The sequence below is a fragment of the Lagenorhynchus albirostris genome, chromosome 20 (genome assembly GCF_949774975.1).
Source record: "Lagenorhynchus albirostris chromosome 20, mLagAlb1.1, whole genome shotgun sequence".
Lineage (NCBI taxonomy): Eukaryota > Metazoa > Chordata > Mammalia > Artiodactyla > Delphinidae > Lagenorhynchus > Lagenorhynchus albirostris.
Genome location: NC_083114.1, coordinates 13306997 through 13329465, shown reverse-complemented (window position 1 = coordinate 13329465; position 22469 = coordinate 13306997). Strand labels below are relative to the sequence as shown.

Genomic DNA, 22469 nt, shown 5'->3' with positions numbered 1-22469 from the left:
CTTCCTGGCAGAGCTGGGCAGGGGCAAACCACTGACAGACAGACATGGAGCAGTTCCTGGGTATCACGGGCAGTTGCTTTATTACATTAGCTTAGGCCATCCGTACAAACACCTGGGAGGGAGGTAGTCAACTCTCCATTTCATGGATGGGGAAACTGAAACTCACAGAAGCAGCACTTTTATCTGGCCCTGGAGGCTTGGCACAGAGATACAGGAAGGAAGGTAGGTTGAGCTCCCCGTCACACCCTGGCTCAGGCCAGGGTTAGAAAAGGGCCTGGGGAGGGCGGGGAAGGAGGGAGCCCTGTCCTCATTTGAGGTCACACGTCCACCCCCAGACAGACCCCAGAGTCAGGCAGGCCTCTGGGGCAGCTGAGACCCCAGATGAAGATATTCATCGAGAGCAGAGCAGGGCCGGTCAGGAGTTGGGGGCTGTCAGGCTGCCCACAGGCTCCACGGGGGTGGCTGTGGAGCCTCCTCTCCTCCCCGTATTCTCGCTGGTAGCCGCAATGCTGGCCTCAGCCTCAGGGGCCTCTGTTCCACCCTGACACCACAGGCCCAAGCTGGGGGGAGAGCCAAGAGGTGCTGTGAGCCTGGATGCCAGGGAGGTCAAGGATAGGGGCCGAAGGCAGGGGGTGCTGTAAAAAGGGGACTCAAGAGGACGACAGGGCAGCATGGGGCAGGGGGAGGTAAAGGGGCCACCAGAGGAGTGGGAGGGGACGGGCATGCTCAGAGCTCAGGGCGGCTGGGTGAGCCGCAGTGGAGCGGGAAAGGTGGGGTCCCTCCACTCCCACCACATTTGTCCTTCCTCTTCCCCCGACATACAAACTCTGTATTCTGGACTCAGGGGGTGGGGGCTGGAGGTGGTCTCCCTTATCCCTGGAGAGCAGGAGCCATGAGCCATCCTCATCGTCACTGAGACAGAGGAGAGAGGAGTTGTGAGGGTCATTTGTCAAGGCCCTGAGGGACAGTGGGACTCCAGCTATGTTCAGCCTTCTGTGCAGCCCCCAGGAGCAGGCAGGGGAGGACAAAGAGACTTCAGGGGCCCCAAAGCTGGAGACAAGGAAGAGCAGGGGAGACGGAGGACAACTAGAGGATTTTTTTTCTTTTTGGCCGTGCCCCACGGCGTGCGGGATCTTAGTTCCCCGACCAGGGATTGAACCCATGCCCCCTGCAGTGGAAGCACGGAGTCTTAACCACTGGCCCGCCAGGGAAGCCCCCTCCTGAGGCTTTTATTTTCTAGCCTGACACACAGCAGGCCCCTGACAAGACTGCAGATACAGCCTTACCCATCTGAGGACAAACAGATATGCGGCCAAGACAAGAAGCCGAAAACTGACTGTGGAGAAGCAGAATCAGCAGGTTTCTTCAGCAGGATGTACGGGGAGCATGGCAGGTGGGAGCAGTGCGATCCAGAGAGAAGGGTGGTGGGCTCAGGACGGCAGGCTCAGGGGATGACCAGGCCAGGTTAGGTTCTAGAAGTGACTAAGCTAGGTGACAGGCTCAAGGTGTGACTAGATTGGGGTGACAGGTACAGTCTGAGGCAGCAGGCTCAGAAGGTGACCAGGCTCAGGGGGAATGGAGGCAGGGACTTACCTGCTCTCTGCTTCCTCTGGGGTCCCTAACATCTTGGCCTTGATCTTCCTTCGTTGCTTCCTGATAGCCACCTTCATGGCTTCAAGCAGAAGCCCCGGGACCCGGTGGTCTGTGAGCAGCTCCCTACAGAGGAGGGGGAGGGGCAGAGAAAAAGCAGTGGGGATGCCAACAGGAGGTCTCGTCCCGACCTTAGTTTAGATGTCACCCCTCCTAGGAATACTTCCTTGATGGCGGCTGTGACCCTTTGCAACGGCCCACCCCATGTGGAAGAAGTTCCAGGAGGGCAGGGGCTTTGCGATTCTCGTCCTCCAGTGCCCAGCACAGTGCCCGGCACACGACAGGGTGGATATATCGAGGACCCAAAGAATGAGGAGGGTGAACCGAGGCCTGGGGACAGGTGCAAGTGGTGCCCCCGAGCCTCCCCACCCCTGTCCTGCGCCCTCACCGCTGGAAGTAGGCCAACTCCTCCTTCAGCAGGAACACATTGGCTTTGAGCTCATTCCTCTCCTGAAGGATCTGTTCAACCTCCTCTCGACTGAAGCCGCACTGCCCTACCTTGGGGGGGCGTCCTGGCGGCGGCAGGGCATCCGCCTGCGGAAGGACAGGCTTGGTCAGGGGGGCGCCTCGGTTGGAGAGGGACGCTAGAGGGTGACTGGCAGGGAGACTTGGGAGGCCAGGGCGCTACAACAGATGCCAGACCGGTGCTCTGGCCGAGACTGGGGGCGGAGGCCGGCTGGGGGCGCACACTCGTGCTACCTTCCAACTTCCCGGTGGCCCTAACTACGCAGCACAGCAAACCTTTCCCGAGTGCCGGACCGGTCCCTGACCTCATCCGGCACTCACCCGGTCCTCAGGGGTCCCCGGGGCTCCTGTGCCCGTGGCTGCCGTCTCGGGCTCCTGCCTCTGCTCGCACCCGGGCGCCGCGGCCTGGCCGTGCGCCTGCTCTGACGCGGGCTCCAAGGTCGCTTCGCGCCGCCGCTCTGATTCGCTCTCGCGGTCCCGCGCGGCGCGCAGCTGGGTTTGTACTGCGGCCAGCTTGTGCCGCAACTCCGCATTCACCAGCAGGAGGCGCTGCAGCTGCTCCTGCAACTGTGGGCGGAGCAAAGGGGGCTGGTGGGCGGGGCGCCGGAGGGCCGGGAAAGCCCCGCCCCCGCACGTCGCCCCGCCCTGCCCTCACCGCCTCAGTCTCCTGGCTGCGCTGCCGCAGGTCGCGGTTGTGCGCCCGGAGTTCATCCCGCTGGCGGTCGGTCACCTCCTTGAGCTGCCGCAGCAGAGCGCGCTCCTCTGAGGAAGGGGCGTTCTCAGCGGCGGCCCGCGCGGAGAGGCCCTGAGCCTCCCCGCCCCCGGTCCCCGGCAGGCCCGCACTCACCCTGTGGCCCAGAGCGCAACTCTCTGCAGAGGCGCTCGTTCTCCTGCCGCAGCTGCCGCAGCTCGAGTTCGGCCTGCTGCGCGGATACCTGCAGCTGGAGAGGCCGCGCCGTCAGGGCCGGGCCCCGCCAGCCCGCGGGCGGCTACGGGAGGGCGCCGTGACTCACCGAGTCCGGGGCGGGCCCCACGGCCGCCTTTTCCAGGAGCTCCAGCGCCTGCACCACCAGCGGCACGAGCCCGGCCGCCGCCTCCGGCCCGAAGCGGCGCGCCAGCTCCTTCAGCTCAGTGCCCAAGGCCCCCGCTAGGTGGTACACGAGCTCCGCAGCCGTCCCCGACCCCGCGGCCACCCGAGGCCCCCAGCAGTGCGCCCCAGGCCCCACCCTCCTGGGCTCCATGTCCCCCGAAGGCGACTAGGGCTGCTACACCCTCCTCCCCACAACTGGGGAAGGAAAAGGCCAACCAGTCCTGGCCCAGGAAGCAGTCTAGGACGGTAGAGGGCGGGGTAGCGATTAAGGGAAAAAGGCTGGGGAAGGAGAGTCTCAGTGCCCTGCTCCCTGTCCCGTTCAAGCCCCCAAGGTCACAGGAAGCAGGACAGCCAACTTCCAGCCAGGTGTCCAGGAGCTGAGGCTCAGGGCTGTAAGTGGTCACTTTCGACAAGCCCTCCCCACAGTGCCCACACCAGGCTCCACCCCTGTGTCTGGAGTCATGGGGCCTGACTTGGCTGCCAACTCTCCGGGCAAGAGGTGAGAGGTAGGAGAGCTGTCACTGGCCTCAACCAGAGGCAGCCGACTGTCCAGCCATGTGCCTGTTTCCAAGACAGATTGAGAGTGACACAAAGCTTAGAGGGCTAGGCTGGGCACCACAGCTGCAGACTGCTCCAAGAGATGCTGGAAAGCGGGGAGTGTTCCCAAGCATTTTGGAGGGAAATTGGCAAATGTCGTCATGGCAGCAGGAGTGTGAAGGCCCAAGTCCCCTTCAGTTCTCTGAGTTTAGAGAATATTTACCCCCATAGCTCCTGAATATCAGGGGGCCTCAAGGATCAGTCCAGCAGCTTGCTGTGAACAAGTCTGGCCTCTGCCACCCTTACACCCAGAATTCGAGCTGAGGGGAAAAAAAACACCTCAACAACTCCTATTTATACAAAATTTATTATACTTTGTTCAGAATTACAAGTCACCACGAGGTCAACAACATAAGCACAAAATAGAGGAAAATGGGGCCAAGCTGTTGAATGTCACCAGCTTGTCTGTGAGGGTAAAAGGCTCTAGCCTCTGGGGAGTCTGAAGGAGGAAGTGAGGAGACAACTAGGCATAGAGGTCCTCTCGGTCCGCGGAGTAGACCTCACCCTCCTGCAGGAGAGCGAAGTTGAGGAAGTGGGAGGGTCTGTGCACCTCGTGGTAGAACTCTTTGGGGTTTGCCAGCTGCAGCTCATACTTCATGTTGGGGTCATGCCGAACACCTTGGAGTAGAAGGAAGGGCCAGTGTTGACAAGGTCCACCTGCCTCACCCTGCTGGGTCCTGGGCCATCTCCAAACCAGAGTCCGGCCCCAAGTGCTAAGGGTGATGGCCTAACCCCAAGCCCACCATCCTGTGTGCCCCGCCACCACCCCCACACCCTGCCTCACATACCCATAAAGTTGTAGTTCCACGAGGACTGGGCAGGGACCATAAAGAAGCCAAGGAAGCGGTCTGACAGTAGCATCTGGACCCTCTCGTAGTGCGAGGGTAGGTAGCCCTTGGGGTTGTTGCCCTTGTCTGTGTTCTGGCGGCCCCATTCATAGCCACTGGGGGTCAGCTTGTAGGCTGTCAGGGTGCAGGAACCTGGTGTGAAGCTGGAAGAGGAATGAGGACAGAGTCAGCGCTCAGGCCACCATTCCTGGGCCCTGGCCTGCAACGCCTGCCCCATTGTACTTCCTCCCAAGGTGGCCCAACCCCACCTGCAGGTGATGATAATGGTCTTCTCGCCATCCCAAGATGGGTTGTCAGCCATGATCTTGGCATGGGTGGTGACATCCTGGGGTGACAGCTGGGGGGACTCATTGGGCTGAGTGTGGATCCAACCTAAGGGTTCCATCTCCTATGGGTAGAGCAGTGAAAAGCTATTTAGAGCCCCGTCTGCAGACAGGAATCCCACCCGTGAGAGTAACACCCCTGCCTTCCCTCCACCACCTTGAGAGCAGAAAGCCCCGGTTCTCCTACAGCCCCGCTAACCTTGAGGTACTCATGCTGGGGCAGCTGGCCAGGCAGGTGCACAGTCTGGTGAGTGCCCCACTGTGGTACCATCACGATGCAGCGGATCTCCTTCACCTGGGGGTTATCTGGTGGGCTCACCCCATAGAGGTACCCTGCAATCTGGAGACAAGGGGGTCAAGAGCCAAAGAGATTCTTAGTACCAGCCCAGATTTGGGGCCGTCAGCCCTGTGTTTAATTCCCTTCTCCAAGAACAAGGACAGAGTTTCTCAAATGTGGCCAGAATCTCCTGCATCAAAAACGCCTGGGGGTGCTTATTCAGAACGTTAAACACAGACCTCACCTCAGACTTACCAGGGGTGCTTATTCAAAACGTTAAACACAGACCTCACCTCAGACTCAGCACATCAGAATCTCAAGTGGGGTCCAGGAATCGGCACGGCTCACACATTCCCCAGTTGCTTATTTAAGTATTTAAGTACAGTGTCCATAAACAAATGAGCACACAAGCACAGAGCTCATGCATTTCCACAAACTGAACACATCTATAAAATCAGCACTCAGCAGTACTTTAAATTTTACATTGTCATGAACAAAGTAAGAAAACCTGTGTTCCTATAAACTCACCCAACACAGGATACTAACAATCTTCAAATTCACCAGACTGAGGCCACAAGTTGGTGTTCTATAAAATATGATTCTCCCTGATTACTAGTAAAGTTGACCATCTTTTCATATATTTTCCACCTTCAGTTCCTTTTCTGAACTACCTTCATACTCCTTTGCCGCACCATTCTTCTACAGTTATCTTTTACAAAAATCAACTTCTGAGAATTCCGTATTCTAGATCCCACTATATCTTAAGAGTTATGCAAATATTTTCTTCCTGTTTTTAGTTTGTCTTTTGTGGTACCCTTTGTCACGCACAAATTATTAATTTTGATGATGGCTTTGTGTCTTGTTTAAGAAGGTTATCCTAACTTTAAGACGATAAATATATTCTTCTAATATTCTACTACAGTTTCGTATTTTACGTTCAGATTTGTACTCCACCTGGATTTGACTTCTGTTAAGTGCTATGAGGCAGGGATCAAGCCTCCTTTTGCTGACTGTTTCAGGATCATAAGGCACGCTTAATCCCACAGATGAAGTGGGATCCTCAGGTGATACAACACATTTATTATATACACATGAATCTGTTTCTATATATCCTCTTCCAATAACTTCTAGGCCAAAAATACATCATTTCTCAATTGCCATAGCTTTATAATGTTTCGGTATCTGGTGGGGGCCGAAACCCTCCTCCCTCCCTGTTTTGGCTATCCTTGTATATTTACTCATCTATCAATTTCAAAACCAGCACCTCCAGTTCCAGGAAATCTCAGGTGAGTTTTAGGCACATAAAATGTTTGGCACACACTGTGGCCTAGTTGAACAAACATACTCACTTGGGCCCGAAGGTCAGATATGCAGATAAACTTCTTAAGCACATTCTTGGGGAGAATATAGGTATAACCAGTCTCCTTGATGTCATCAGATGAAACATAGATGTGATTGGTCCTTAAGTGCAGGTTGGCGGCAGAGATGGCCCTAAAAACAGGTAGGGAATGTTGGCATTTCTCAACTCAAGCACCTCAGGTAGCACCAGAGGCCTTTCCAGCCCTACCCCTCTTGCCCCTTATACTACCTGACCCTCCATTCAGTCTTAGATGAGAAAGTCTGGGTCTCATAGTTGCTGGTGGTAGAGGTGATGATTTCGTCACCATGCTTGTTGACAGTACGAGTCTGGGTTGCAGTCAGCTGTGACTGTTCCTTGGTCTGCTTCTCAATCTCAGCTATCTGCTGCCGCTGCTGTGATGGTGCAGAGATCTCCATACCCAGGATGATGTCTCGAATTTCTGATTGTGTCAGTGATGCCACATTCACACTGTGGGGACAGTGTGGGTCACACCACAAGGATCCCTTCCCCTTGGTCACTTACGTCCCAATGGCAAGGTGTAACTTGGTGGGACAGGGGAGCCCATACTCTGACCCCAGATAATCTTCAATTGACACTCGAAGTGTGAAGTGGAAATACACTAATACGGATAAGATTTGTCACATCCCAGGCTGGCCCTGTGCCCGTACACCTTTCAGCCATGCTCAAACCTGCTCAGCACCCATACCTCCCACTTTTCCTCAACAAAAAGTGCCCTGGAACTGGAAAACTCTCAAAAACGGAAATCCTAGAACAAGTTCTCAATCACAGGTGGTGTGTCCGCACCCTTACTGGGTGAACATTTTTGGTTGCCACAATGACAAGGAAGGAGAGAGAAGGAAGGGGTGTGTGTGTGTGTGTGTTATTAGCTGTGGTATCTGGGGGTCTGGGACGTTAGAACTTCCTGCCATGTATGGACAGTAAGGAAACGTCCTGCTCAAAATGGCAACAGTGCCTCTGCTAAGGAATAGCGCCCAAGTGTCAGCCTGAGCCCTGAAACATGGACACTTCCTATACCATCTGAAGACACTGCCTACCTACCTCTCCTCTATAGGCATCTCTAGGACAATTTCTTGAGAAACTTCTGAGCTTAAAATGTTGCAAAAAACCAAGAAGGCATATACTGAGCCACCCATTTTACCCTTTCTGGATCTCTCATCTGTATCCCCACCACTGCTCACTTGTTTTTCTTGCCATAGTCAGCCAAGATAAGGTCCTTGAGCTGCACCTCCACCTTGATCCACTCCTCGTCAGTCAGAGTGGGCCAGATGTGGTGTGGTTCTGTGATCGTAGTCTTGTCTGGCTTCAGGATGACCTTCGCCCGGTCGTTGTTCACATGCAGGGCACGCAGAATCAGGATGAGGCGGGAGAAAGCCTGGGGAGAGATGTGGCAGCATGGGAGGAGGTCGGCTACTTGATGTTCTTCCCCTCGCCTCCATCCTATCCTTTCAGGAGACCCAAGAACCCATTTCAAACCCTACGGTGCTCCCCTCACCATGAGTCAACTTGATATGCAGAGTTACTGGCCCATGCACAGGCTGAAGATGTGAAAATGGCCCCATAAGAGGCCTGTGGGAAAACCTAAGGCACAGAACCTTCCTATGACCCCAAACCCACTCCTCTTAGAGTGACCCTCCCTCCTTGTGAGGTGGCTTCATACCGTGTATGATGAGATAGTCTTGAGCCAGTCATCATAGAGGTTAAAGAGAACCATCTGCGGCTCAGTGGCTTTAAGGATGAGATCCCCAAACTTTTCCACCTTGAGACAAGCCTGGAAGGGGAGCTGGAGCTCTGATCCTTTGATCACAATATTGGGGAAGTCCAGCAAGTGCACCTGAGACAAGATCAAGTCCAAGTTTAGAAACAGAACCAGCAGGTCTCAGCCCTCTTTCCTTCTACCTCATTCACCACCTCTCACCTCCAATGGATCGAGCATGCCTTTCCTGGTGACAATGATCTGCTTGGGCTGCTCCTCCACTGGTAGAGATCGGATCAGGGCAGCCACCTCCTCAGCTGTCTTCCACTTAGCCAACTAAAAAGCAAGAGAGAAGAACATGGAAACTGAGTCTCCACCCTCCCAGGTCAACTAGAACTAAAAATTCTAGTCTTAAAACAATTAGACTATGTCTCTATCACACACTGCTATTGAACGTTAGGTACTTCAGAGGTATAGAAAAAACGTCCAATGGTCTTGCCCCGAAGGGTGTTTCAACCTCGCTGGCCAGACAAAGCTCACACGATGCCATGAGCTAGTATTTGATTATATACATGCTATGTCAGGGACAAGAGAAATTAAGGCTAAGGTCATAAAAAGCTGCACAAATAACGAAGTCTTAAGGGATGAGTAAGACAGTGATTAACAGAAGAGAAGAGTTCATTCTAGAAGCAAAGACCTATAAGCAAAGCCACAGAGGTGGAGATGCTCATCAGGGTTTGGGATACCAGGATCCTGGACTGACTGCCGGAGGAAACACGCTACAGAGGAAGAGGAACTGTGGCCGGACAGGTTACAGGCCAACCAGATGTTAAGCATCTAGGAAACCAAAAAGTTAATTCAGCAAAAAGAAAGGGGCTACCAAAGGCTTTGAGGAGGAGAAGAGATTTGGTGAATATGACATTTTAAGAGTGCTTGTTCCCTTTAGAAAGATGATTTTTCATAGCCCTCTTCAAGATAGGTTAGAGATGGGAGATTCAAGAAGCAGAGATGCCAGCTTGTAGGTAATGAAGGACCTCAAATATTCTTGGACCTCTTACAGAAGAACACTTCCCAAGTTAAGTAATTCAGGAAAAAAGTTTAAATGAGATGTCCTGAACCTTACAAAGAGAGAAACGGGAGATTCTCTCTCTCACATACACACCCCCCACATACCAAAGAGTAAGAGGCAGCGAAGTTCTACAGCCTCTCTACCCTTTAACATGCTCACCTGCCCCAAACGCTTCTGTCCAGCCCACACAGATGTGTGAATTATCTTGAGAAACAGCTGCCCTGTGCGTGGGTTGAAGATGAAGATGGCCCCATTGATGGGCTTGGTGGTCAGGTTCCCTTCAAAGGTCTAAGGAATGATTACATCAGTTAGCACAGTCTAGACACAACCAGCCTGCCTTGCTCGCAATGTGCACACACTTGCCCGGCCACCCTCCCACAGGCATATACAGAGCCCCACACCCACACGCTGCATCTAACTCTCACCTTATGGATAGTCACTCTGTAGACATTCGTGTCATCCACAAACCAGATAATCTGGTTGGAAAAGAGTTCACCGTAGTTCTGAGAGGACAGATAGGGCTCGGTGGGCTCAGAGGAATAAAGCTGCAGCCCTTTACGGATCCGTTCACGTAACACATACAAGGCAGGTTTGCCTTCATGATCTTGGCCATGGCCTGCTGTATGAGGGGCTTGCTGCCAGGGAACCAGTTTCCATAGGCACTGTGAGGGTGGAAGAGGCAAGAAAGGTCAAGACCAGGCTGGCAGTCCCAGGAACAAGGCAAACTGCGACTCTACAGAGTAAGAAAAGGCTGTTGGTCAGGCTGAGCATGAGTGCCTGCTCATGTACATAGAGGCAGGGAAGAAAGAGTCAGTGACACCAGTGGAGGAAACGGCCAACCTCACCTCACCTGGGCAAACTAAAAAAAACACGTGTATATTAAAGTACGGGGCAGGAGGGAGAGGTAAATTAGGAGGTTGAGATTAACATATACATACTACTATATATAAAATAGATAATCAACAAGGACCTACTGTATATAGCACAGGGAACTCTACTCAATACTCTGTAATAATCTATATGGGAAAAATATCCTAAAAACAATAGATATATGTATACATATAACTAAATCACTTTGCTGTACACCTGAAACACAACATTGTAAATCAACTATACTGCAATGTAAAATAAAAATTAAGGGACTTCCTTCCTGGTGGTTCAGTGGTAAAGAATCCGCCTTACAATGCAGGGGACGCAGGTTCGATCCCTGGTCCGGGAACTAAGATCCCACATGCCACGGGGTGTCTAAGCCCGTGCGCCACAACTACTGAGCTCTCACTCATTCCTTAGACCTTTGAAGGGAACCTGACCACCAAGCCTCTCAATGGGGCCATCTTTATCATCGAACCTCAACTAGAGAGCCTGCGCGCCGCAAACTACAGAGCCCACACGCCACAACTACAGAGCCCATGCACTCTAGAACCTGCGTGCTACAACTAGAGAAAACCCACACACCACAACTAGAGAGAAGCCCGCGTGCCACAACGAAGAGCCCGTGTGCCACAACAAAAGATTCTGCATGCCTCAACAAAGATCCCGCGTGCCGTGACTAAGACCCGACGCACCCAAAAATAAATAATAAATAAATCTTTAAAAAATAAACAAATAAATACAATAAAGTGTGGGGCTGATGAAAAATATCAATACATGCTTCTGAGCCTCAACTTACCTATGCAGGTTATAGGCCAGGTCGATGGCAATGAGCACACCTGTGGGCGAAGGGTAGATACTCATGTTGTCTGTGGTGTAGTCCAAGAACTTGGCCCGGGCGTAGCGCTCGATGTCATGGGAATCATAGTCCCCCCAGCGCAACTGGATGTCAATCCAATACTTCTGAGTGGTGGTGCTGTCCATCACATCCCTGAGGGTGGAAGGGGGTCAGGAGTCTAGGCTTCCAGGAAGACACTGGCACAACCAATATCCCCAGAGCCACAAGAACTCTCAATCACTACGTCTGAATCTCAAAACCAACCCCTCTGCCTGTTCCAGATCAGAAGACCCACCAGAGAATTAGCAGACCTGGCTGAAGGTGTTAACAGAATCAGGGGTAGAACTTGTTTCAAATTAGAAGGAAAGGCAACCAGGGACAATTTCTAAAGTAGTGCTGCTAGAATAGTAAAACTAAGCTTCTTAGATGCCTAGGGCTGGGTCGTAAGGCACTTACTTAGAGTCTGCCAGCAATGAGGGCCGGGAGACATTCCACTTATAGGAGGCAAAGAGCAGGATATCTGCACAGGAAGAGTTCATCTTATAGGACTTTCGGGGGTGGATTGTCTCCTTTTGTACTGTCTCAATTTCCAGTGCATCCAGTTCCTGATCAAACACCTGGAGGCAAAGGTGGAAAGGTTATGACTGGTTATGGAAGCCCACTTAGAATGAGGGCTCATAGAACTTAAGATAATGTGGCACCTGGGACCACAACAGAAGTCTCATCCCTGGAGCTCTGAGGGTGGATTTCCCATACCCAAAAGGGAGAGCCGATCTGACTTTTTGTGGCATCGTCTCCCTCAATTCTAGCCCACCTGACACAAGTCCATAACGATGCTCTCGTGGATCTTCTGCCACAGGTGAGCTCGGAAGATCTGGATGAGAGAGATCTTCAGTGTGGGGATCTTGCCGTGCATGAAGATACCTGTCAGGTCCAGCTGCACCTGAAAGCCTACGTATACCTGACGGAAAAAAAGAGCGACACTAGAGACCGAGAGGTTCTCAGGACATAATTAAGGAAGTAGAAACTCTTGTTTTTAGCTTCCCATCTCCCATGTCTATCAATCACACTCACGTTGGCTCGGTTGATGGTTGGGGACCACCAGAGGGTGAATCTACGATTGGGAATCTGGTTCAATCCTGATCGCTGAGCATTGGTTAGTTTCTTCCACTTCATAGACTCCTCAAAACCACTGGCCTTCTCCCTGGGAAGCAGAAGAGACGAGGTAAAGTGACGTCCTGCCATCCCCCAGAGCACTGCTGACCTCCTGGGGTGGCTGTGTGGGAAACACCGCAGTAGAACACAAAAGCATATGAGGGATGAGCTCACAGGGCTGTGACATGTGAGAGGTCACTGTAAGGGGAGAACAGAATCCTCACCAGAAAAGCCCCTCCCAGGTAGGGAAGTAAGTGCCCTTGAAGAGAGTGTGTTCCAGAATGCCTTCCACACCACCCAGGGCCTGGATCATGTCTGTACGGTAGTTGTTCAGGTTCCAGAGCTTTCCATCATGCCGCTGGTGTGTCCACCAAAAAGGGTTCTGCTTCAAAACCTAGATGGCAAGGTAGGCACGGTGAAGCTTCTGGGTGCCCACTGCTCCAGGTTCCCAGCATGGCCACAGACTCTCCTGATTCAGGGAAAATCTCTCCACTATCCCCTCCACGTACCTGGTACTGCTTAAAGTCAGTTCGGACACGCCAACCCTTATCATAAGCCAGTGTGTGCCGGTCCTTCTGGAAGAGGGTGTTGATTCGAGGAATGCCACGATCCCATGAATCCTCTAGATCTTCTAGGGTCAGTCGTCTGCCAAGGAAAAAAGATCAAAGTTAAAACAAATACTCATATGAAGAGTTCAGCATTCCTCCCTGGCCAAGGATAAACAGGGTCAGACATACAACCTACTTCCTCGACTCCATAAAAATACGGCATGCTCTACTCCTGACCTCCAGGCAGGACTCAAAGGTCACACCACTCAAAAGGACTGCTATGCCCTCCTGGATGCCCACCTGTTCTGCGCAATGGCCTCTTGTCTCTTGAGTGCATACTCAGCCCAGACCCGCTGAGAATCAATGAACTCACTCTCCCAGGGCTGTATGTAGCGATACAAGTTGGGAATCAGCTGGTCTTCTTCATGGCTCATTCCTGAACGAAAGTGTGTGATACCTACATCTGTCTGCTTGGACCACCTGTTTGGGGACACAACCAAGATTAGATAAAAAATAAAAACTGAAAATAAAGAAACATCTCCTTCCCTCAGGGTCTAGCAAGATTTTCAGCCAAGTCCTACCTGAGGTCAGATTGGGGGATGAGCACATGGCCCATTGAGAGCATGCCAAGTCCACCCAACTCCTTAGGGGTGTAGAACACGACAGGGGGGAAGCGACTCGGCATCTTGGAGTTGAGGCCAATCTTGATTCGTGTCTGGATCTTGTTCTCACACTTCACCAGCAAGTCCAGGAGCTCCTGGGTGTTCACCACAGCCTCCCGAAAGTATGTCATAAGGCCAATAAGAGCTGTGTTCCACTTATTCACAATCTGAAGATAGTGAAAAAGAAGTAAATTATAGATAAGTCATTGCAGGGACAGGGTGTGTGGCTAGGAACCACCAGATACAATTAGTCATATTCTCCCTAGTTCTCAAGAAAGATTTGAGCTCAATGTCATTAGGGAAGTGTGTATAAATCAAAATCACTATGAGATACTACTTAACACCCACTGCAATGGCTATAAGATAGTTACAAGGATGTGGAGAAAATGGAACTCTCATATACTGCTGGTAGGAATATGAAATAGTGCAGCCACATTGAAACAGCCTGGCAGCTCCTCAAAAGGTTAAAGAGAGTTACCATATGACCCAACAATTCTACTCCTAGGTGTATACCCAAGAGAAATAAAAACATATGTCCACACAAAAATACGTACACAAATGTTCACAAAAGCATTATTCATAATAGCCAAAAAATAGAAAAAACCAAATGTCCATCAACCGACAAATAAACAAAATGGTGTACAGCCATATTATGGAATATTATTTAGCCATGAAAAGGACTGAAATACTGATGTATGCTACAACATGGATAAACCTTGTAAACATTATACTAAGTGAAAGAAACCAAATGAAAAAGGTCACATACATGATCCATTTATATGAAATGTCCAGAAGAAACAAATCCATACAGACAGGAGGTAGATTAGGGGTGGCCAGAGGACTGGGGCAGGGAGGGACATGGGGAGTGAGTGACTGCTAATGGGTATAGGGTTTCTTTGTGGGGTGATGAAAATGTTCTGGAATTAGTGGTTATGGCTGCACAATTTTATGCATATAATGAAAACCACTGAATTGTATACTTTAAAAGTGTGAATTTCATTTCAATAAAAACATAAAGTTGGGCTTCCCTGGTGGCGCAGGGAAGATCCCACATGCCATGTGGAACAGCCAAAAAATTAAAAAAAAAAAAAAGCTGAAAGAATTTCCTTTAAGATCAGAAATGAGACAAGGATACCCACTCTCACCACTTTTATTCAACACATTATTGAAAGTCCTAGCCACAGCAACCAGACAAGAAAAAGATATTAAAGAAATCCAGGGACTTCCCTGGTGGCGCAGTGGTTAAGAATCTGCCTGCCAATGCAGGGGACACAGGTTTGAGCCGTGGTCTGGGAGGATCCCACATGCTGCGGAGCAACTAAGCCCATGTGCCACAACTATTGAGCGTGTGCTCTCCAGAGCCCACGTGCCACAACTACTGAAGCCCGCAGGCCTAGAGCCTGTGCTCCACAAGAGAAGCCACCGCAATGAGAAGCCCTCACACAACAACAAATAGTAGCCCCCGCTCGCTGCAACCAGAGAAAGCCCACACGCAGCAACGAAGACCCAATGCAGCCAAAAATAAATAAATAAATATAATTTAAAAAAAATTCCAAATTGGAAAAAAGTGAAACTGTCACTGTTTGCAGATGACATGATATTATACATAGAAAATCCTAAAGACACCACCAAAAAACTATCAGAACTCATCAATGAATTCAGTAACATGGCAGGATACAAAATTAACGTAGAGAAATCTATTGCATTTCTGAATACTATCAGAAAGAGAAATTATGAAAACAATCCCGTTTATGATTGCATCAAAAAACCAAACCAAACCAGGGACTTCCCTGGTGGTCCAGTGGTTAAGACTCCATGCTTCCAATGCAAGGGGCACAGGTTCAATCCCGGTTGGGGAACTAAGATCCCACATGCTGCACAGCACGACCAAGGGGAAAAAAAAAAAAAATCTAAAAAACAAAAAACCAAAAAAACCCAAACGAAACCAAACAACAACTAGGAATAACTCAATCCAAGGAGATAAAAGACCTGTACTTGGAAAACTGTAAGAACTTGGTGAGGGACTTCCCTGGCGGTCCAGTGGTCGACTCCACACTTCCACTGCAGGGGACATGGCTTCGAGTCCTGGTCTGGGAAGATCCCACATGCCACGGAGCAACTAAGCCCGCGAGCCACAACTACTGAGCCCACATGCCACAACTACAGAAGCCCATGTGCCTAGAGCCCATGCTCTGCAACAAGAGAAGCCACCACAATGAGAAGCCCATGCACTGCAATGAAGAGCAGCCCCCACTCGCCGCAACTAGAGAAAGCCCGTGCGCAGCAACAAAGACCCAACACAGCGAAAAATAAATACATTAAAAAAAAAAAAGAATATTGTTAAAATGACCACACCCTCAAGTCCATCTACAAATTCAATGGAATCCCTATCAAAATACCAAAGACATTTTTCACAGAACTAGAACCAATAATTTTAATATTTGTATGGAAACACAAAAGACCCTGAAAAGCCAAAACAATCCTGATAAAGAACAAAGTAGAAAGTATCACAGCTCCTGATTTCAAACTACATTACAAAGCTAAAGTACTCAAACAGTATAGTACTGGCACAAAAACAAACCCACAGGTCAATGGATCAGAATAGAGAGTCCAGAAATAAACCCATGCTGTTATGGTCAATTAATCTACAACAAAGAAAGCAAGAATATACACTGGGGAAAAGACAGCGACAGCTAATGCAAAAGAATCAAACTGGATTTTCTCACAACATACACAAAAAATAAAGGCAAAATGGATAAAAGATTTAAATGTAAGACCTGAAACTATAAAACTCCTAGAAGAGGGACCTCCCTGGTGGCGCAGTGGTTAAGAATCTGCCTGCCAATGCAGAAAACACAGGTTCGAGCCCCAGTCCAGGAAGATCCCACATGCCGCGGAGCAACTAAGCCCGTGCATCACAACTACTCAGCCTGCACTCTAGAGCCCACGAGCCACAACTACTGAAGCCCGCATGCCTAGAGCCCGTGCTCTGCAACAAGAAGCCCGTGCACTGCAACGAAGAGTAGCCCCCGCTCACAGCTAGAGAAAGCACGCAGCAATGAAGACCCAATGCAGCAAAAAATAAAATAAATAAATTTATTAAAAAAACCCAAAAACTCCTAGAAGAAAACACAGGCAGTACTCTCTTTGACCTTAGTCTTAGGAATACTTTTTTGGATATGTCTCCTCAGGCAAGGGAAACAAAAAATTAAGAAATGGGGAAAAGAATAAATAAAATGAAGAAAGAAAAGAAAAGAAAAACAAAACAAAAAACAAACGGGGCTTCCCTGGTGGCACAGTGGTTCAGAGTCCGCCTGCCGATGCAGTGGACACGGGTTTGTGCCCCAGTCTGGGAAGATCCCACATGCCGCGGAGCGGCTGTGCCTGTGAGCCATGGCCGCTGAGCCTGAGCGTCTGGAGCCTGTGCTCCGCAACGGGAGAGGCCACAACCGTGAGAGGCCCGCGTACCGCAAAAAAAAAAAAAAAAAAGAAAGAAATGCGACTATATCAAACTAAAAAGGTTTTGCACAGGGGCTTCCCTGGTGGCGCAGTGGTTAAGAATCTGCCTGTCAATGCAGGGGACGCAGGTTTGATCCCTGGTCCAGGAGGATCCCACATGCTGTGGAGCAACTAAGCCCGTGTGCCACAACTACTGGGCCTGTGCTCTACAGCCCACGAGCCACAACTACTGAAGCCCGCACACCTAGAGCCCATGCTCCTCAACAAGAGAAGCCACTGCAGTGAGAAGCCTGCACACCTCAACGAAGAGTAGCCCCCGCTGGACGCAACTAGAGAAAGCCCTCACGCAGCAACAAAAACGCAACACAGCCAAAAATAAATAAATAAAAGCTTTTGCACAGCAAAAGAAATTATCAACAAAATGGAAAGAAAGCCCACTGAACAGGAGGTGATATTTACAAATGATATATCTGATAAGGGGTTAATACGCAAAATATTGGGTTGGCCAAAAAGTTCGTTCAGGTTTTTCCATAACATCTTACGAACGAACTTTTTTGGCCAACCCAATACAAAGAACTCATACAACTCAACATAAAAAAAAACAAAACAAAAACCTGATTTAAAATGTCTTTTCAGCAGAGGAGCTGAAGAGACATTTTTCCAGAGAAGATATAAAGATGTCCAATAGACACATGAAAAGATGCTCAACATCACTAATCATAAAGGAAATGCAAATCAAAACCACAACGAGATGTCTCCTCACACTTGCCAGAATGGCTATTATCAAAAAGACAAGTAACAAGCGTTGACAAGGATGTGGAGAACAGGGAACCCTCGTGTACTACCGTACTACTGATGGGAATGTAAAGTGGTGCAGACACTATAAAAAACAGTACGGAAGTTCCTCAAAAAATTAAAAATAGAACAACCATACAATCTAGCAATTCTACTCCTGGGTATTTATCCGAAGAAAACAAAAACACTAATTCGAAAAGATGTGTGCATCCCCATGTTCACTGCAGCATTATTTGAAATAGCCAATATATGGAAGCGACTTAAATGTCTATTGATAGATAAATGGATAAAGGAGATGTGGTATGTATACACACACACACACAGAAATATTACTCAGGCATAAAAAAGAATGAAATCTTGCCATCTGCAACAACACGGATACTTGGAAGGGTGGGGGAATGAGTGAAATAGTTGAGGGAGACTAAGAGGTACAAACTTCCAGTTATAAAATAAGTAAGTCACGGGGATGTAATGTACAGTATAGGGAATATTATAATTTTGTGTGGTGACAGATAGTAACTAGACTTATCCTGGCGATCATTTTGTAATGTGTAAAAAGAGCAAATCACTATATTGTTTACCTGAAACTAACATAATATTGTAAGTCAGTCATACTTCAAAAAAAAGAGAAAGAGATCTGCAAGTTCCCTGGTGGCCTAGTGGTTAGGATTCTGGGCTTTCACTGCTGTGGCGCCAGTTAATCTCTGGTCAGGGAACTGAGATACTGCAAAAGCTGCACAGCGCAACCAAAAAAAAAAAAAAGAGAGAGAGAGATCTCTGAAGACCCATGAAGGGATCCATTTGCAGGCTATAAAACTCCGAGGTCATGCCTGCTTCGGCAGCACATATACTAAAACTGGAACGATACAGAGAAGATTAGCATGGCCCCCGTGCAAGGATGGCACGCAAATTCATGAAGCATTTCATATTTTTTTGTTATACAGCAGCAACTGACACAACAATGTAAAGCAATTATACTCCAATAAAGATGTTGAAAACAAAACAAAACAAAAAAACCCTCCGAGGTCAAAGAAAAAACCACCACCAGATCAGTAAGCTGAACAAGTCCCACAGCTCACATAAGGTTGACAACAGTTTGTGTCCCCGCCAGCCATACAGAGACTTCATAATAAATGGGAATTAGGTATAGTCCATAGAAAGTTATCAACTTAGTAGTGGAGATAAATTAGCCCCAGAAGAAAGGGTGCTCTGGATTCACTATAACTAAGAAGCTTAAAATTAAAAGCAAGCCTCAAAAGGATCAAACTAAACCACAAGTTACTGAACTGTACACCAGAACACAACCCAACACTCTTTAAAGGAATATAACAAAATCCATAAATCAATATAAATTACACAATTTCTAGCATCCAATCAAATATTGGATGCATACAAAGAAGTAGGAATAAATTACCCATAAACAGAAGAAAAATCAATCAGTACAAACAGACCTGGAAACAACAGATGATGGAATTAGTAGACAAAGATCTTACAACAGCTATTGAACGTTTTATAATTATGCTTGAGTATATAAAGAAAAACATGAACATAATGAGGAAAGAAACAGAAGATGTTAAAGACCCAAATGAAACTTTTAGAGATAAAAATTACAATATCTGAAATTTTAAAATGTACAGATGGGATTAACAACATTGTAAAGCTGCAGAAAAAATAATGAAGGCAAAGTAAACACTTTTTCTGACAAACAAAAGCAGAGTGTATTCACTGCCAGTACACCTTTACTACAAGAAATGTTAATGGAAATTCTTTAAGCAGAAGGAAAACAATACCAGAGGGAAACCTGGACCTACATAAAGTAATGGAGAACACCAGAAATAGTAAGTATGTGGGTAAAATGTAAAAGACATTTTTTTTTCATTTTGTAATTTCTGTAAAAGACAAAAAGGCTGTTTAAAGCCAAAACAGTAACAAAGTATCACTGTGTTTATAATACAGGTACAGTTAAAACATATAACAAAAACACTACAGGGACTTCCCTGGCCATCCAGTGGTTAAGACTTCTCACTTCCATTGCAGGGGGCACGGGTTTGATCCCTGGTCAGGGAACTAAGATCCTGCATGCTGTGGGGCGTGGCCAAAAAAAACAAAAACAAAAAAACACAAACACTACAAAAAATGAGGAGGAAAATGAAAGTACATTATTGAAAGGTTCTCGTACAATATGTAACGTGATACTAGACTAGTGGTCACAGTAAGTCAGAGATGTATACTGTAAACCCTAGAGAAACCAATAAAAAACAAAGAAGTGTAGTTAATAAGCGAAGTGTGGAGATAAATTAAAATCATACCAAAACCCCACTCAATCCAAAAGAAGGCAGGAAAATGAGTTACTCAGTTTTCCTGGGTCTCTCCCACATATATATGTTATGAAACTTTCGTTTGATTTTCTCCTGTTTAAAAAATAAATTAAAAAGAAGGCAGGAAAAGAGGAAAAAGCAGAATAAAGAACAAAGGATGAGATGGCAGATTTAAACTCAACGACATTAACAGTCACAGTAAACTTAACTGGAGTGTTTAGACTATTTGTAAGGCAAAGATTGTTAAACTGAATTTAAAAAGCAAGAACCAATTAAATGCAATCTATAAGAAGTTAACTTTAATTATAACGACACAGATTAAAAGTATAAGGATGGAAAAAGACATCCATGCACACACAAAACAAAGCTAGAGGGGCACTACTGATATCAGACAAAGTAGACTTCAGAACAGAGAATATTACAAGGAATAAAGAGGAATATTTCACGATGATAAAGGAGTCAATTCGTTAAGAAGATATAGTAATTCACAATATACTACATACTTATGGACTTCCCTGGTGGCACAGTGGATAAGAATCTGTCTGCCAATGCAGGGGACACGGGTTTGATCCCTGGTCCGGGAAGATCCCACGTGCCATGGAGCAACTAAGCCCGTGCGCCACAACTACGGAGCCCGCATGCCACAACTAAAGCCCGCAGGCCTAGAGCCCATGCTCCACAACAAGAGAAGCCACTGTGAGGAGAAGCCCGTGTACGGCAACGAAGAGCAACCCCACTCGCTGCAACCAGAGAAAGCCCACGCACAGCAACAAAACCCAACGCAGCAAAAAATAAATAAAATTAAATCTTTAAAAAAATAATAAATATATTATACACCTAATAACAGAGCTTCAAAATATATGAAGCAAAATATCATGGACCTGTTTAAGCATAAGATTAAAAAAAAACTTAAATAATTATGCCCAACAGTATGAACAATACATATTTCTTGCTGGGGTGTCAACAGAGTTGCTTCTATCTATTGAAATGTCTATGTGTGCATCAGTTGTAAAGTTCATTTCTAATTCTAGCTGTATCTTCAGGTACATGATACAGCATTCCACCTGGCACAACTCCTTGGTCATCACCCATATGCAGGTTCTTGGACAAAAAGTTTGTCAGTTTGCATTTTGGTCTCAATGAGATGGCTCCCTATCCCCTAAGCCTGCTAATCTCCTGACGACTCTTTCTTGGTTTTCCACCTGTAAGCCAAGCCAATCATGCTTTGCCCAACTTTGACTAAATATTTAAAAGCTACCAGAGCAGTCTGAACTTCAGACGTTCTTCTGTGCTCAAAAAAGATATAAATTTCTGAAAAAACATGTGTCTTTATGTTATAAGCTTGGATGTCTTTAACAAAGTGAATGGTGTCTCTAAAGCCAAAATAAAAAGAGGAACCTGAAAAGGGAAATAAATCCACGACTTATGACAATCTTCTCTCAGTAATTGACAGAAATAGACATAAGAAAAAAAAAGACATAGAAGGACTTGAACAACACAATCACTTGACTAAACCTAAATGACATTTGTAAAACCCAACAAAGCAGAATACAGATTCTTTCTCAAGTACACGAGAAGGCAGTCACTATATATGCTCAACCATAAAACAAGTCTAAATACACTTGAGAAAACTAAGATCATAAAGAGTGTTTTCTGACCATAATGGAATTAAACTAGATACTAATAAAAGAAAAACACCTGGAAAACCCCTCAAATAATATTTGAAAATTAAACAACATACTTCTAAGTAACCTATGGGTAAAATAAGAACTCACAAGAGAGGGACTTCCCTGGTGGTCCAGTCGCTAGGACTCCACGCTCCCAGTGCAGGGGGCCCGGGTTTGATCCCTTGTCAGGGAACTAGACCTCACATTCATGCCGCAACTAAGAGTTCGCATGCTGCAACTGAAAGATCCTGCATGCCATGACTGAAGACCCTGCGTGCCGCAACTAAGACCTGATGCAGCCAAATAAATAAATAAAATAAATTTTAAAAATACATATATAATTTGAGTAAAAAAAAAAAAACGACAAAAAAGAACTCACAAGGGAAATTAGAAAACATTTTTAACTGAATGAAAATGAAAACTTATCAAAATTTGAGGGATACAGGGCTTCCCTGGTGGCACAGTGGTTAAGAATCCACCTGCCAATGGAGGGGACATGGGTTTGAGCCCTGGTCCAGGAATATCCCACATGCCACAGAGCAACTAAGCCCCTGTGCCACAACTACTGAGGCTGAGCTCCAGAACCCACGAGCCACAACTACTGAACCCCCGTACCACAACTACTGAAGCTCGCGTGCCTAGATCCTGTGCTCTGCAACAAGAGAAGCCACCGCAATGAGAAACCTGGGCACCTCAATGAAGAGTAGCCCCCACTCGCCGCAACTAGAGAAAGCCGGCACGCAGCAACGAAGACCCAACACAGG

The 22469-nt window shown here is 47.7% G+C and overlaps 2 protein-coding genes and 1 non-coding gene across 4 annotated transcripts in view; 1 reads left to right on the top strand and 2 right to left on the bottom strand.

Moving 5' to 3' along the window:
• Positions 1-53: 53 nt before the first annotated feature.
• Positions 54-3581, bottom strand: RILP (Rab interacting lysosomal protein). 2 transcript variants are annotated; one of them, XM_060135573.1, is made up of 8 exons: positions 3129-3581; positions 2963-3056; positions 2771-2877; positions 2437-2682; positions 2039-2184; positions 1594-1716; positions 823-912; positions 54-560 (listed from the first exon to the last, which is right to left on the bottom strand). In XM_060135573.1, exons 1-8 carry the CDS (start codon positions 3354-3356, stop codon positions 416-418), a joined length of 1179 nt encoding a protein of 392 aa, XP_059991556.1. In that variant the 5' UTR covers positions 3357-3581; the 3' UTR covers positions 54-415. The 2 variants fall into 2 exon arrangements, with proteins under 2 accessions (XP_059991556.1, XP_059991555.1); XM_060135572.1 differs by having other exon boundaries at positions 418-912.
• Positions 3582-4090: 509 nt separating this feature from the next.
• Positions 4091-22469, bottom strand: part of PRPF8 (pre-mRNA processing factor 8) — a 36861-nt gene continuing 18482 nt past the window's right edge. Inside the window, 20 exon segments of the mRNA XM_060133221.1 lie at positions 4091-4420; positions 4591-4793; positions 4899-5038; positions 5173-5313; positions 6600-6741; positions 6839-7078; positions 7810-8003; positions 8289-8462; positions 8547-8660; positions 9553-9681; positions 9819-9985; positions 9988-10055; positions 11063-11254; positions 11558-11718; positions 11916-12062; positions 12176-12305; positions 12481-12650; positions 12766-12901; positions 13105-13284; positions 13386-13633. Coding sequence (XP_059989204.1) covers positions 4266-4420; positions 4591-4793; positions 4899-5038; positions 5173-5313; positions 6600-6741; positions 6839-7078; positions 7810-8003; positions 8289-8462; positions 8547-8660; positions 9553-9681; positions 9819-9985; positions 9988-10055; positions 11063-11254; positions 11558-11718; positions 11916-12062; positions 12176-12305; positions 12481-12650; positions 12766-12901; positions 13105-13284; positions 13386-13633 — 3231 coding nt within the window. The 3' untranslated portion in view covers positions 4091-4265.
• Positions 18549-18653, top strand: LOC132512403 (U6 spliceosomal RNA). Its single transcript, XR_009538133.1, has one exon. It is a non-coding gene; the product is annotated as a U6 spliceosomal RNA (small nuclear RNA).

Excerpts from the sequence above, each read along its gene's own strand:
- RILP (XM_060135572.1), bottom strand. The coding sequence starts at position 3,356 with ATGGAGCCCAGGAGGGTGGGGCCTGGGGCGCACTGCTGGGGGCCTCGG. Across the intron at positions 2,185-2,436 it reads CGGGGACCCCTGAGGACCGG|GCGGATGCCCTGCCGCCGCC; the intron begins GTGAGTGCCGGA and ends GTCCTTCCGCAG. Across the intron at positions 1,717-2,038 it reads GAGTTGGCCTACTTCCAGCG|GGAGCTGCTCACAGACCACC; the intron begins GTGAGGGCGCAG and ends CCTCCTCTGTAG.